The sequence below is a fragment of the Asterias amurensis genome, chromosome 4, assembly GCF_032118995.1.
Source record: "Asterias amurensis chromosome 4, ASM3211899v1".
In the NCBI taxonomy this organism is placed as follows: domain Eukaryota; kingdom Metazoa; phylum Echinodermata; class Asteroidea; order Forcipulatida; family Asteriidae; genus Asterias; species Asterias amurensis.
This window is the reverse complement of record NC_092651.1, coordinates 4,361,081-4,375,948: the sequence shown is the minus strand read 5'-3', so window position 1 is coordinate 4,375,948 and position 14,868 is coordinate 4,361,081. Positions and strand designations below refer to the sequence as shown.

Here is a 14,868-nt window from a genome sequence, read left to right as displayed (position 1 = left end):
CATGGCCTGGGAGCACATTGACCATGGGGTACCCTAGGCACACTGACCATGGGGCAAACTGACCGTGGGGCAAACTGACCGTGGGGCCCGCACCCTGACCGTGGGGCAACCTGGGCACACTGACCAAGGGGCACGGTGTGGCACCCTGACCGTTGGGCACCCTGGGCACACTAACCATGGGGCACTGTGTGGCACACTGACCGTGGGCACACTGCCTTTTAACCAAACACAAAAAACTAAATCAAAAGAAGATACAACATTGGTAACCATGGTAGAATTGCCACCACAGATGTGCAAAATCGTGCCAAATGCAGTGTGTGCCCCCCCCCCCAGCCACAACAATGCAAACTTAATGTAATTTGGGCTGGTAACCTGATTCTGCTAAGCAACAATATTCTATGCGTAGGAATGTTTTGTACTTTCAAGCTTCATGAAGTTAGGCCATGTAACCTTAGTAGGTCACTGTTGCAAAGAACAAACCTTTAACCTTGTCAAGCTTGTTCAAAAAAGTCATTGTAAAGTCACAAACCAATTTTTCTGTAAACACTTCCCATTTTTATGTTTTTATAATGTTTATTCTTGTTGTGTATCTTTTAAACTAAATTCAGTCCTCGGGCTGTGATGTTTGAATTTTTAGTAGACCAATAAACCAATAATAGATTCTATCTACAAAAGTCTAAGGAAAACAACAAAAATAATTTGCACAGAAATACCAGATATGTCATTTTGGTCTCTTTTGTGACCCATTTACTAAGAAAAAAAATTTCCATTTACAGTGTACCCTTAATTATATAAATTACATCAGTTGGAATGATGCATTTACAAAACGCTGTAATGGAGTTAGACACCATTGGTAAAATGTCAGTCAATTAAAGAGATATTTACAGAAACTAAACAGAGAATATTACATCATACGCACATGGCCAACATTTGTAATTGTCAAAGACCAGTGTCGGCACTTTATGTGACCCAACATAAACATAAAATAACAAGCCTGTTTTAAATTATGCTAAATTATCCATTGGAGTCACACAAAAATGAGACTAATTCTTTTACTCATTTCTCAAAAACTAAATATTTTCAGGGAAGTTGTCCCACCATGACCACTTTAAAGGAACACGTTGCCTTGAATCGGACGAGTTGGTCGATAAATGAGCGTTTGTAACCGTTTTTTATAAAACGCATATGGTTGGATAGATGTTTTAAAAGTAGAATACAATTATCCACACAAGTTTGTCTCGAAATTGCGTGGTTTTCCTTTTACAGCGCGAACTTACTCGGTCGGCCATTTATGGGGGTCAAAAATTTGACTCCCATAAATGGCCGCCCGTGTTAGTCGACGAGGTAAAAGGAAAACCATGCAATTTCGAGGCATGTTTGTGTGGATCATTGTATTCTACTTTTACAACATCATGTGCATTTTATAAAAAACAGTTACAAATGCTTTTCTAAGACCAACTCGTCCGATCCAAGGCAACGTGTTCCTTTAATACCATGTAGATTATGTGTAAATTTTGTGTTTGTTCAACCATACCAATGTTTTGTACGCCCTGGGTGCACACCATAGAGTTAAATATAAGAACTAGAGGGCGCACTGGTGATGCTGCTTGCACAAACGCGACGGTAACGCAAGATGACAAGCGCGCCATTCTGTACGCGCATTGAATATGAAATACCTATTGAGTTTTTTTTATTGAACGCTCACGCGATGCTGTTTGTTCCAACTTACAAAATGGCCGCACAAACACACGCTGTGAAATGGCTGTTTTGTCAACTTAGAAAATGGCCACCTGCGCGCATGCCGGGGCGCGTATATAGGCCAGTGCGCCCTCTAGTTCTTATATATAACTCTATGGTGTACACCCAACTAAGTTCTAAGGCTTTGACTGGCACCCTGAACAAACATAATGACCAATAGGGAGACTGTAACACAGGGGCTGGATAGCTCAGTTGGTAGAGCGCAGACATGTTAATCCGGAGGTCGTTGGTTCGAAACCTGCTCTAATAAAAAAAATTTTGTTCAAACCCAGATCAATTCGGTTGTAATGGAATAATATTACAAACTTATGAATTATTTAATTGTCCATAATTCTAAATCCAGACATGGCTTTCCCCATTGTTATTCTTTTAACATCTCCGTCAAGTTCCCCATCAACAATAGCTATAATGAACACTGATTCCTTTTATACCAAAATGGGGGCCAAACTTCTTTGCCCTACCAGCCTTTAAGTCCAAATTGACAGCTCGGGCGAAATCCAAAGAGCTGCTTAAGCGCACAAGTATCCATTCTTTTACCCTACAAAAACAGTTTAAAATCTCAAAAATTACATTCAAGAGGTTTTCAAACTTGTTAGAATATGACATTGCAGGCCAAGAAACACTTCCATATCCAAGAATGTAACCATTTAGTTAAATAGATTGGAGTTATTTGAGGGTTTATTAGAGAGTCTCTGGCCAAAGAGAGATTAGGATCGTACAGGTTTTAAACCCACACCAGTACAAAGAGGTAGCTCATACTGTAAGATGTCAAATTTACAAAAGAAGACATTTACCAATAGTGTTCATCTCCCTTAAATAAATGAAGTATTTACAAATTACACATGTACAGAAGTCCCATAGGTTCATCTGCTTTCCAATCTTTTTAACAACTTCACTCCTTGTAAGTTTTAGAAACTAAATTTCAATAAGATGTGTGCACACAAGTCTTTGTGCTCACGAGTCTCTTGTGCACTAAAGTCTCTAGCACTCCACACTAGTTACGTATCTTTTGCGCAAAATACACGTTGTCGGACAAACATTGCACCATTAACGCGATCATGGTATCATGGAGCCAGACCACAGTAATAGTACAGTCAGTACACGTGAGTAAACAAACGCACGTGAATGTTACTAAAATTCGAAACTCCACTTCACTGCTTATGTTTCACTTAGTTACCTGTTTATGTTTGTTGTGTTGTCATAATATAGCTTTCGAGAAAGACTCTGCTAGGGTCGAAACATCAGGCCATTAACTATTTTTTGCATACAATTTGAAAAGCCTGATATCAGTGTACAGCTGAGCTTCTATTGATAGCATTAGAACAGACTGGAGTAGTAGTTCAAGCAAGTCAACAAAAAGCTTGACATTTACCGGCGTGTATGTTACTCAAATTTGACACATTGTCTGAGATCTATGTACTGAGTTTCTGTTTTTAGCATTAGTGCGGAGTGCTATTGGTTATTTTGGTTACATGTAAGTGAAAAACATGATTTGGATTTGAAATTATCAAAAAAGAAAACAACTGATAACAGTAACCAATCCTCCCGATGAAGAATTATAAACACTATCAAATTCAAATAAAAGTCAAGGAAAATACTTCATATCACTGTTGCTTGTTTTGATAGTTCAATAAAAAAGAGAGGACTATATGCACTTGTACAAAACCACCAACAAAACATAGTCATTGTTCTACCTCAACCCGCCAAATTTTGACCCAACACAATTTTGCTGTAATGGTGCATTCATTTTTTTAAGTAACAAAATTGGAATGAATTTACTTTTCCAAATAAAATTAATACACACTTTTCTCATAATCAATGGAACTAAACCGGCTGACAAAGGAGAGCAAATCCCAAAACAAAGTTGCTTTTTTTTAGAATAATCTTTAATGAACCTTGTGTAATATTTAACTGTAAACTCGACTTGAAACAAAAAATACAAAATTACCTTTTAGGCACACGTGCGCCTTAACATATCTCACATTAACACTTGAAGCTTAACTTAATTTATCTGACTTTTACTTTTGGGTCTGTTTGGTGAAAGGAAAAGTCTAGACTTGTCAGAATGAACAATTGATAAGTAGTTGTTGACGTTAGTTTCAAAATAAGCTGCTCAGAATGGGGCCCGGAATGTTCTGTTCATTGTTAAGACTGGGAACAATGCTTGTCATGTCATAAACTCTAGAACTGACAAGTCCATACAGTTCTAAAACAATATACCTTTTTCATGCTACCATCTTGGTAATGTTCCCTGTATCCAACAACAGTAACGGATGCTAATATTCATTGTACAAAAAGGAACCAGACTATTTCTCCTTCCAGCCTCAGTTTGGTTACATTGATTGAATGGGAGAAAATTAAGATGGCCGAACCATGATAAAGGTCCGTTCTTGTAAGAACCTTACATGTACTAGATTTAGGACAATATATGGTCGCCTCAGGACTATAAAGTCGTTGATGCAATTTCACACTTGTAATAATTAAAAGAGTGTCAAGTGACAGATGCGCATAAGTTTGAAATTGTTTATCAAAATCCAAAAGTAAATGATTTCTTAAACATTGAATGTTTCTTTTTGCTACCAGTTCCTTTGGAGATGACTCTTGATCGATAACCTCATTTTACCAGGAGCTCCAAAAAATGCAAAAGCAATTCTATGAAAATCATACAAACTGCACAAAGGCTCTTATTGTCCCGAGCTGACGATATAGACCTTTATCATGCTGCCTCCATCTTGGTCATGTACTTGTATCAATAACAATAATGGATGCTAATAATCATTTTGTAAATAGGAACCAGACTATTTTGTTCTTCCAGCCTCGGTTTGGTAACATTGGTTTCAATGGGAGAAATTCAAGATGGCTGCACCATGATAAAGGTCTATAGCGATATGTTAGATTACCTACAGGAAGAGAACCGAACCCCAAACCCATGTTATTCCTCTAAATTGAACAGCCTCAAGTCATAACTCTTTTCCCCCCAAATAACAGAAAAATTATAAATCAATATCTATTTGTAACGTCCACTTTGGGAACGGTTAAACTTCTACGCCAATTTGGGGTACAAGTGAAACCGATGTGTGTATTTCTAATCTGATGTATATTTCGGAACCAGTGAACTGTTGTTTCCACTGATTAAGGGGACCAGTTACGCTGCTATGTATTACTAATCTGATCTATATTCTGGAACCAGTGAACTGTTGGGGGCCAGTGAAGCTGTTGTGTGTATTCCTAATCTGATGTATATTCTGGAACCAGTGAACTGTTGGGGACAAGTGAAGCTGTTGTGTGTATTTCTAATCCGATGTATATTCTGGAACCAGTGAACTGTCCACGTCTTTGTTTGAATCTGCTGATTTATCATCGTCCTTCTTGCCGTCGCTTTCTTTCTCGTCATGGTCTCGCCGCGATCGTTTGCTGTGACGATGTCTGGAGCTTCTGTGGGATTCGTCACTGTCATGTCGTCTTCTGTTACCATTCAAAGAAAAGGAAGAACGAAACTTTGTTTAATCTTTTCCCCGTATTATATCAAATCATTGCTGAACACACTTTTGGTAATTGTCAAAGACCAGTATCCTCACTTGGTCTGCCCCAACATTAGCGTAAAATAACAAACCTGTGAAACGTTGGGCTCAATTGGTCGTCGAAGAGGCAAGAAAATAATGAAAGAAAAAAAACACCTTTGTTGCATAGATTTGTGTGCTTTCAGATGATTGAGAAAGGCTTCATTCTCCAATTCACCCCTTCCTCTTTAACTAAATTACTTCAAAATTTGTCATTTCTAACATTGTCTTGTGTAACCTGCCTTTAAGTTATACGGAACATGGGTTTGATGCTCTTTTATTGTGGTGAGATTTTTCTGAATGAATGCACTCTTCCAAAATCTATGGTTTTCCCGGTGATCAAAAGAAGATCTGTTTGTCCGTCTCACCTTCTAGATTCTTTACCATCTCTGCTGTCTCGTCTGTCTCGGTCTCTATCCTTTTCCCGATCGCGGTCTCGATGTCTCCGTTCCTTCTCTCTATCTCCCCTATCTCGATCTCGATCCCTGTGTCTGTCTCGTTCTCTGTCTCGCTCCCCGGAACGTTCTGTGGAACGCTCTGTGGCCCGCTCTCCCCGGTCTCTCGTCCGTGATCGGTCCCTCTCACCACGGTCACGAGAGCGTTCTCGCTCGGACACACTTCGTTCTGGTGATCTTCTGTCATATCTGGTTATAAAAAAACGAGCGACATTTTCATTATTTGTTCAAACTAAAACTTTACTGTGCTTAGCAAGTTGTTGTGCTTACAGGCTTAATAAAAGTGGTCCCTGTAAACAATTTATGGGATACTTTGGCTAACTAGCTGCAGAAAAAAAAATACCAGGTCACTCCTTACCCTCGTTTCAAATCCCACTACCATGACCTTCTTTCTGATAATAGCGAGTGATTTGCTTGTGGTTTTTGTTCATAGAACTCTGGAAAGTAACGAGTATACAGTGCCTAATACACATGGGTGTATGGGTAATTAAAAACCAAATTATACCATTGATGATACCCAAGCCTACATCCATATGGACTGTACAGGGGGTAACCCTGTTTCAGCCCTAGGAGTAGGTGGCAACAACCTCTGGAATACAATAATTGTAGCCCACACCTTGAAGTGGCATTCAGGCCTTGTGTGTCTTGCGACTTGCATATATAATATTTTTTTTTAATATAAAAAAATTAAAAATATAAATAGATACATGGATATATCATGTTTTATTAGTATTATTATTATTATTATTTTTTCTGAATCCCTAAACAACTTACTCTTCTCTATGGCGGTAATCACGAACTTCTCTGTGCCGATAATCATCTTCATCTGAGCTTCTGTAATGTAAACAAGTTGCATCTTAATACTAAAGCCAGTGTGTCGATAACATTGATTAGGACTTGTCCCGATCTTTAACAGTGGGTGCATTAATTTAGCTTGCCTGGGTCGACCCCCAGTCTGCCCAGGTACGTTCGAATATCCCTTCCAAACTTGGCGTTGGAATTTCTTTTTCTTCAAACTGATCGCTAAATGTATTTCTTCTAAACCTAGCGCTGGAATTAACCCCTTTCAAACTGAGTGTTCGGTTTTTAACTTAGGGTTGGATTTATCTGGTGCAGTGATGCAGTGAACTTTAAGAAAAATTGAAAGAGAAATGATCAATGGTATTTGTTCAGTGAATCAACATTCCCATTACCAAAAAGTGTTCTTTGCAATGCTGACTTGTCCCATTTTCATTACAAAGATGGTTTAATTGACTCCAAACAAGAACAGAGGAAGGTTTTGGCTTACGTGCTGATGTCACTCTCGCTTGCAGCGGGGCTCTGTCCCCTGAAGAAGGGCGCTGGTGCATTACCAGGCCCTCTATCCCACATGTCGGAAGGAGGGGGACCTTGAGTAGGAGGTGGAATAGGCTGATTGTACTGAGGAGTAAAGGGTTGGTTCTGGGGAGGAGGCTCTGTAAAGAGAACAATAATAATCATAATAAGACTTGTAATGCCCACATATCCATCCTGCTGGCACATTTTGTGGAAGTAAAAAAAAACTCTAGATTCGGAGGGACAGCCCTGGCAGCCTCATCTACGGTGGGGGCGTGGACTCAAACTGAAACCTATATTCATCATGCAGAATCTCAAATCATCTAATTTGCGTGGTCGGGTTGGTGTAGTGGTTATCTTTCCACAACTTCTATCGCTAAGACCCCATTTCTAATCACAGGGGCTCTATGTGGATTGGGTTTTCAGTCCTTTCAGTAATTCTCTGGGATTTCTCTCCCACATCTGAAACTGAACCTTCCTTTCTTGTGTTCTTGACTAGCACAGTGATTAAGTTTGCTGTTCTAAGAGTCATTAGCTTTATCAACCAGAAAATATGAAATGAAAGTCTTAACTTACCATAAAATGGTGGTCTGTCTCCAAAGTTAGGAGGGGGCCTCCCTGGCGGTCCAGCCCCAGGTCCCATCTGAGGTGGGGGCATTGACCCGGACATTGAATGGGGGGGCATGTTGACCTGCTGGGGCGGGGGCATACCCCCTTGCTGTGGAGGCATGCCGCCCTGAGGAGGGGGCATGTTCATATTAGGAGGTGGCATGTTCATTGGCGGCCCACCTGGGCGAGGGAATCTCTGACCCCCTGGACCGGGGCCATTTTGACCAGGTCCGCCAGGTGGCATTGGCCCTCCAGGTCCCGGAGGCGGGCCTCGTGGTCCTTGAAAGTTTGGCCTTGGTGGTGGCCCATCTAGAAGAAATGCAAAACAATTTATGAACAAGTCTACTCAAAGAACTGTTTAACTGTCTGTGTCTTTAGCACTCATTATTGCAAAAATTTTCCAGTACACAATAAGGTCTCGAAATAACCCACAGCAATTGCCGTGGTGCCCTGTGCTTTTGCTTTGGTGCCCTTTGCAAAGTTCCAATACAAACTTTCCCATAGATGCCCCTAACCAGACGAAAACTGCTGAGCTGCTTCAAGAGCAAAGTTCAAGACTTGCACAATATTTAATCATACTTTTGATTCAGCTATCATTTGTTTCAAAATCCTCTGTTGACTCACCAAATCGCTGTGGGGGAGGGCCGTAGTTCTGTGGTCGCGGACCAGACATGTTCGGAGGCGGCATGTTCATCCTAGGAGGGGGACCTGAAAAAAAAAGAGCAACTTGCCATAAGTGTCTCCACAAGTACTAAAAATAACTTGCAATGTTTTCCAACATAACACCAAGACTTTGGAATCCACTTCAAGAAGACCTCACACAATCGCAAAGCATCACTTTCTTCCAGCAGAAACTTAAAACACACTTGTTCATGCTTGCTTTCCCTACACTTTGATAATACTTTAACTTAACTTAAGCTTCTTTTAGACCAGCGCCCTTGAATGGTTTACAGGAAAGAGCGCTTTATAAATGCTGTAATATTATTATGAATATATATTTGGTTTGCGGTACCGCCATGTTTGTGTCTACTTGCCATGTAGAGTTGGTTCTTTAGAGAACTGTCTTGCTTTATATTCTACTACCCCAGAGAAGATTTTTAGATTTTTCCAGAGACTTCTCAGTTCTGAAAAGCAGTTCTGAAAAGCAGTTCTGAAAAGAACTGTCCTGCTTTTTAACTACTAGTTGGGCGGAAGGTAGAATTATTATTGTTTGTCTCTCTATGGTTGTTCAAGGAAAGATTTTGATTCTCTGATCACCACGGGACGGCTGATGGACTTAAGAGAGAGAGAGATGGTTGAGTGAAAATGGTCGATTATACTTTCCACCAACCTGAGTGAGGAGGGGGCATCCTTCCATGGGGAGGTGGACCTCCAGGACCCATGGGCCCTGGCCCTCTATTCATGGGTCCTCTCGGCCCCATGGGTGGACCACCAGGTCCCTGCATTCCAGGTGGAGGGGGACCCCTTGGGGGTGGACCTCCTAACCTAGGACCCATCGGCCGTGGGCCCATGGGGGGCATGTTACCCCCTGGATGACCAATGTTTGGTGGGGGCCCTCTCATGTTTGGTGGAGGCCCACGAGGCCCGGGGGGTGGGCCGTAGTTCTGGACCGGAGGAGGGCGGTTGGGGCTGGAGGCTGGTGCTGGAGATTGAGCTGATGTTCCGCTGCTGATGATGAACAAAATTCAAAGTTAATTTTACAAACAATTTAAAAACACTGAAATTTTTGCTTGAAAACGACTTCCTGATGCGACTTGTCCTTATTTTGAGATCAGCTTTGGTTCCCTTCACACAAAGATTTTTTTGTATGTCCTTCGTCAAAACTGTCAATAGCTGAATATTTTGTCATAAGTCTTGGCCTCAGACAAAATTTAGAGATGTTTGACAAGGTTTCTTAAGTAAGCCTATTCACAAGGGACCTAGGACATTACAAAAACCATTGTTTTGTTCACATTAGGTGACATTTTCAACCATGACAAAATGTAGCAAGGGACCCTTGCTAAGCTGCTCGCATGAAAAGGGCTCTTGTTCAAAGATCTGTTTCTAGATCAGGGGTCGAAATTGCCACTAGCCCGCTAGCCCGGGACTACCAGATTTACAGCCGGGCTACTCATTTTTCCAGTTTGATAGCCCGACGGGCTAGTGGAAAAATAATGCAAAAATCATCATCACAAACAATAAAGAACTATGTTATTGGTGTATTGTAAAGTTTGAGCCGTGACGCGAGACATAATGTGTCTTTCGGGCTACCAAAATCTCATCAGGGCTACTAAAAATTATTGGTCACTAGCCCTGCTGACTACCATGGAAATACACTTAATTTCGACCCCTGTAGATGTATGTTCATACTCACTAATTATTTGTCATATTTGATTCACTGCCGACTACTTGGATGGACTGCATAGGGGGAGGATTATGAGTCTCATTCTCCCGCCGTCTACCCGCTATCGATCCGATCACGTTGATTGGACTTGGGTATTCTCGCCGTATAGTCCGTGTCGGGCTTGGTTTGATGTCCGATTTGGCTGCTTGGAAAAAGTTACATTATTTTTAAAGTTTGCTGAAGACAACAAATGAACAACATAAAGAACATCATAGAGGAGAATGTAAAGCAATTGGCCCAGTTATTAAAGGAACACCTAGCCTTGGATCAGTCGAGTTGGTCTTTGAAAAGCGTTTGTAACCATTTGTTATAAAATGCATATGGGTAGAAAGATGTTGTAAAAGTAGAATACAATGATCCACACAAACATGCCTCGAAATTTTGCGGTTTTCCTTTTACCTCGTCGACTATCACCGTCGACCATTTATGGGAGTCAAATTTTGGGGAGGGCATCAACAAGTTTCTTTTGTAATTACTCTCTCTTACCTGTTGTGCTGATTTCTTTGGAGTTGGACGAGTCGTGACCACCATGATGGCTCTAGAAATGGGTAAAGAAGTAAATATTAACAACTTGGAGGGATTAAAAAAAAAAAACATTAATCTGAGAAATGTTCTGCATGAAACGTTTTTTCAGATTGTGTATTCCAATTAGGGATTATTCTTATTGAGTGGACATAACCACACAGGCTATTTGGTGACATCTCAAGAATGCTAACCCCCTTTGAAATTGGCTTGTTTTATTGTATATGTTTACATTTACATAGGATTAAATCAATCGCTCGGTTCCGAAAACCTTTTGCCTGTTTAAGAAGCTCAGTGAAATCGGGCCCTGGAATTTGGGTGGCTTTCCAAGACTTTGTGTAATTCCAGGCAAACTTTGACTTACGTGACTGTAGCTTTTCCCACCGGATTCTGCTCTTAGACTGTGTTGTTTATTGCAGTAGTTCTTCCAGGTGTCCTCGTTGAAACCATAATTAAAATAATCGGTCAAATCGGCACCTATTAATTTCAAAACAAAACAACAATAAGAATATCAACAACAACAAGTGTAATAATTCGAACCTTTTTAGCAAGTACGGACTTTTGAAAATTTAAGACCACGATAAGGACAGATCAAAATCCCCCAAAAGGTAAAAACTTCTAAATCGAAAGAAATCTTACCTGGTTTTCTCCATGGCTTGTCTATCACAGCATCCACATCAAAAGAGTACACCCCTACTCCATTAATGGTGCCTTCCACTTCCATGTCCACCCCTTTGACTGGTGCTACCTTCTGCAGTGCCGAAGCCGCCACTAAAATGGGGACAATGCAAAATGGCATCAAATATTTGAAAAGTTTAACGAATTTTTTTGTTTTGATCTCGAAACAAAATTAATTCAAAAAGGAAGACTGGCATCAAAGAAGACTGAAACTATACCTTGTGCCATTGAAGACGTCTTGTGGTACGCTGATGTTTTGTGTGTCGGTGGAACTCCGTATGACCTATAAAATATAAAATGAATATCTTTATGAACTCTGAAATGGCCTTGCTTTGTAATCAATATTTCCAGTCATGTGTACTAAGAGGCAGTATCTCTATTAAAGTTGCTCTATACTGCGTCTTGAATTTTACGCTGAAATAGGCCAGTTATTTCAGTGTTGGGCCAGTAAATTCAAGCCGGGACAAGTGCGGTTGTCTTGGGGTTTTTCAATTCGTTATCTTTGTCTCAAAAGAACAATGTTCAAATGTTGAGTTTGAGTCTCACAACTATCTTTCAATCCTGCTGAATACCACCCATAAAACTGCCGTTGATTTCACAAAACTCTTCCCAACTGAAGACTAATCTTAGGACTTAGGACGAGTCCCAACCCTGCACTGTAGCATGCAGACCTTAAGATTAATCCTAAGTTAGGACGAGTTACTCATCGTAACTTGAGATAAGGCGAGTCCTAACTCTTTGTGAAATTGACAGCTGAAGATATACACTTTCTCTTTGTGTTTTGTTCAATTGAAACAGTTTAAAAGATAAAACCGTGTTCTCATTTTGATTCTAGTCTTTTTTCATTTTGATCCTGGTCTCGTAAATACAATCTTGATCCAGTTAAGATTCCGAGCTACAAATCCTGCGGTCTTGTAGATTTCCACCCCCCCCCCCACTAAATTTGAGCTCTGGGTACAAATATTGACACTTGACTGACCCATAGGCAGGGGCGGCTTTAATGTCCCCGATTGTGACCTGGACATCATCGTCATCTTCACTGTCATCGTCATCGTCATCACTGTCTTGTTCTGCTGGACGACTCGATTCCTCCTCAACCTACAACAAAAAGCAAATGAAAATTCTTGCCTTAATCAACGCAGTAGGGAAATACCAAATGGTAAATACAAAGCACTTTAAACAATAGCAACCCAACATTCTCCCTTAAAGGCACTGTACACTATTGATAATTGAGTTCATGTGAGAATACTGGTCTTTGACAATTACCAAATGTGTCCAGTGCCTTTAACAGGTTAGTCCAAATTCTCTTCTAGTTCGGCTGGCTAGTTCAGTGTTACAGGTTTTGATGCATTGCGTGGTGAGGTATCAATGTATATTTTTACAGTAACACCATGCGGTAACAACATGTATGTCTACTTTGTTGTGTAGATTTTTGTTTTGTGGGAACTGGGTCTTGCTTTTTAATGCACTGCCGCAGAGTAGATTTCGGAATTCGGACACTACTTCCTCTACCTACCATTTCCCCTTCTTCTCTCTCATCCACCCCTGGGGGTCCATCGTCGGTAATCCCAGATGACGGCAAAGCTGCTACTGGTTCAGGCGTCTGACTAACGAAGGGCTCGGCCTCCGCTGAAAGAAGACTGGCTGGAGCTTCATCATCACTGCAATAAAAATACATCAAGTGATTTGTTTTCTTCTTTACACACGGAATGAAAGTTACTCACTGACCATGAATAGTAGCAATGCCATGGACTCTGTTGCCCTGGTTTTGTCCCCTTCAAAGTTTTCTATTGCCTTTCAGATTTTCTAATGGAAGAACCCTTTTCAAAATCAAAATGGCCTTGCCTTCTCAAAGGTGAAATTCCAGGTCTGTCTCAAGGAAACAAGCAGGGCTTGAATTTCACACTGGACCGCAGTCACAAGGCCAGTGTTTTCAGTGTCGGGCCAGAATAAATTGTAGCGGGCCAAAGTGTTTGCCAGCAGAGAGGTATCTGTGTGTCTTTCAGACAGACTATTTTAAATTTGGACACCCTATTTTATCTGTCATTTGCAGCTAAATGTATTTTTAAAACGAACAATATGTACACTAGCTAGGCCTAATTGGACACACAGTTTTTGTAATTTCCAGCATATTTGGACACCCGTTTATCACATCCCGGCTTAAACCTGGTAGAGGACTGGGTGATGTCTAGTACTTACATTTCCGGTTCTGCAGCATCCTCATCTGAATTTACAGAAAGAAAAAAAAACAGTAAATTAGTTTTCAAATGCATGATTCCTAACCTGAGTTATTACCTGGTAAACAATTGCTTTTGAAAAATCTCAATCATCTGAAATGTTCAATTGTTAAAAAATAAAAATGGGTCCAGTTAGTGAGTTACTCCGAGTCCAAATAATATTTCTATAGACCTCGGGTATTTTGTGCTAGGATTTTTATATTGATTAACTTGATGACATCTTTGTTGTGCATGAGTCTGGAAATATAAATATAATCCTAATCATCCATTCCAATCATCATAACTTTCAACCTTGAGAATTTGCTGTTTGAGCTTTGGCATAAATAATTTAAATGACAGAAAACTATTTGCTGATGATGATGGCTTCAAATTCTATTCAGTCAGGCATATTTATCGGGTTTTTTATTGACTTTGTTTACCTCTATTGTTTATGTAATATTTATAAAAATAATTTCTAAGTTTAAATTATTCACATTTTATTTGTTTTATTTTAATTTACTTTACTTTTATAAATAAGTGTACTTCTTTACTTGTTTTAATTTTTCTCGTCTTGCTTTTTCTGATGAATTGTTTATACTCATTTACATGCCCGATTCACTTTAGTCATCGACTAAACACTGCATTGTGTTTAGTTTCAAGAATAACTTAGCCATTCAAAAAAGTGAACGGAAAAGTCAATTACAGACTCCTAATCAAACGAGCGCAATACACAGTCACGCGACGTATCACTACAGGTAGGTGTCGGAAATACCATCCACACCTATATAAACACGTACAAACAGACAGTTCACACGTGCACGATAACTTCATTCTAGGCGTCTAACTATGATCGTCACCGACGAATAAAATTATTTAAATCTTAAACATGCAGCAAATTTTATACTTTACTGATTCTGGCAAGAATGCAATGAAATCGAATTGCAGAATAAGAGGTTTCAGGGAAAGTTTACCTCCGTACAACCATTGTTCTTCGTCTTCGTCCGCCATTTTTCTTGTACTTTATCCGATGAATTGTGGGTAATTTAGCAGAGACCAATTCAAAAGTGAACTATTTATGAAACTCTAGAAAAACACAGTTGGGAAAGGTTCTAAGTGAGTGTAAAACATTATATGGAGCTTTTATTTTGATATGATACCATTTTTAAGTTTTCAACATTTATTAGCCTAAAATAAATACTGTTGTTGACAGACAGTACATTTCTTTTGAAGCATTTTTTTGTTTTCTCGAGGCCACCGTAGTTGCAAAAATTCACCCGACCGTTAAGTAGGAATACCGCCCTCACTCGTTCAACATTAGAATGATTGTCAATGAAACGCGTCCGTTTGTTTGGGGGGGGGGGCGTATTTTATTG

The 14,868-nt window shown here is 40.0% G+C and overlaps 1 protein-coding gene across 2 annotated transcripts; it reads right to left on the bottom strand.

Annotated features, from left to right (window-relative positions):
- Positions 1-155: 155 nt before the first annotated feature.
- Positions 156-14,508, bottom strand: LOC139936306 (uncharacterized). Of its 2 annotated transcripts, none has more exons than XM_071931097.1 (16): positions 14,467-14,508; positions 13,479-13,503; positions 12,796-12,940; positions 12,259-12,377; positions 11,498-11,562; positions 11,241-11,372; positions 10,966-11,078; positions 10,566-10,617; positions 10,050-10,221; positions 9,027-9,364; positions 8,321-8,404; positions 7,664-8,005; positions 7,062-7,227; positions 6,548-6,607; positions 5,687-5,962; positions 156-5,223 (listed from the first exon to the last, which is right to left on the bottom strand). In XM_071931097.1, exons 1-16 carry the CDS (start codon positions 14,501-14,503, stop codon positions 5,052-5,054), a joined length of 2,298 nt encoding a protein of 765 aa, XP_071787198.1. In that variant the 5' UTR covers positions 14,504-14,508; the 3' UTR covers positions 156-5,051. The 2 variants fall into 2 exon arrangements, with proteins under 2 accessions (XP_071787198.1, XP_071787199.1); XM_071931098.1 differs by having other exon boundaries at positions 9,027-9,361.
- Positions 14,509-14,868: the final 360 nt, after the last annotated feature.

Coding starts and splice junctions, on each gene's coding strand:
- LOC139936306 (XM_071931097.1), bottom strand. CDS start 14,503: ATGGCGGACGAAGACGAAGAACAATGGTTGTACGGAG. Junction 11,079..11,240: donor CAAGCCATGGAGAAAACCAG/GTAAGATTTCTT, acceptor TGAAATTAATAG/GTGCCGATTTGACCGATTAT. Junction 5,224..5,686: donor GATGGTAAAGAATCTAGAAG/GTGAGACGGACA, acceptor GAATGGTAACAG/AAGACGACATGACAGTGACG.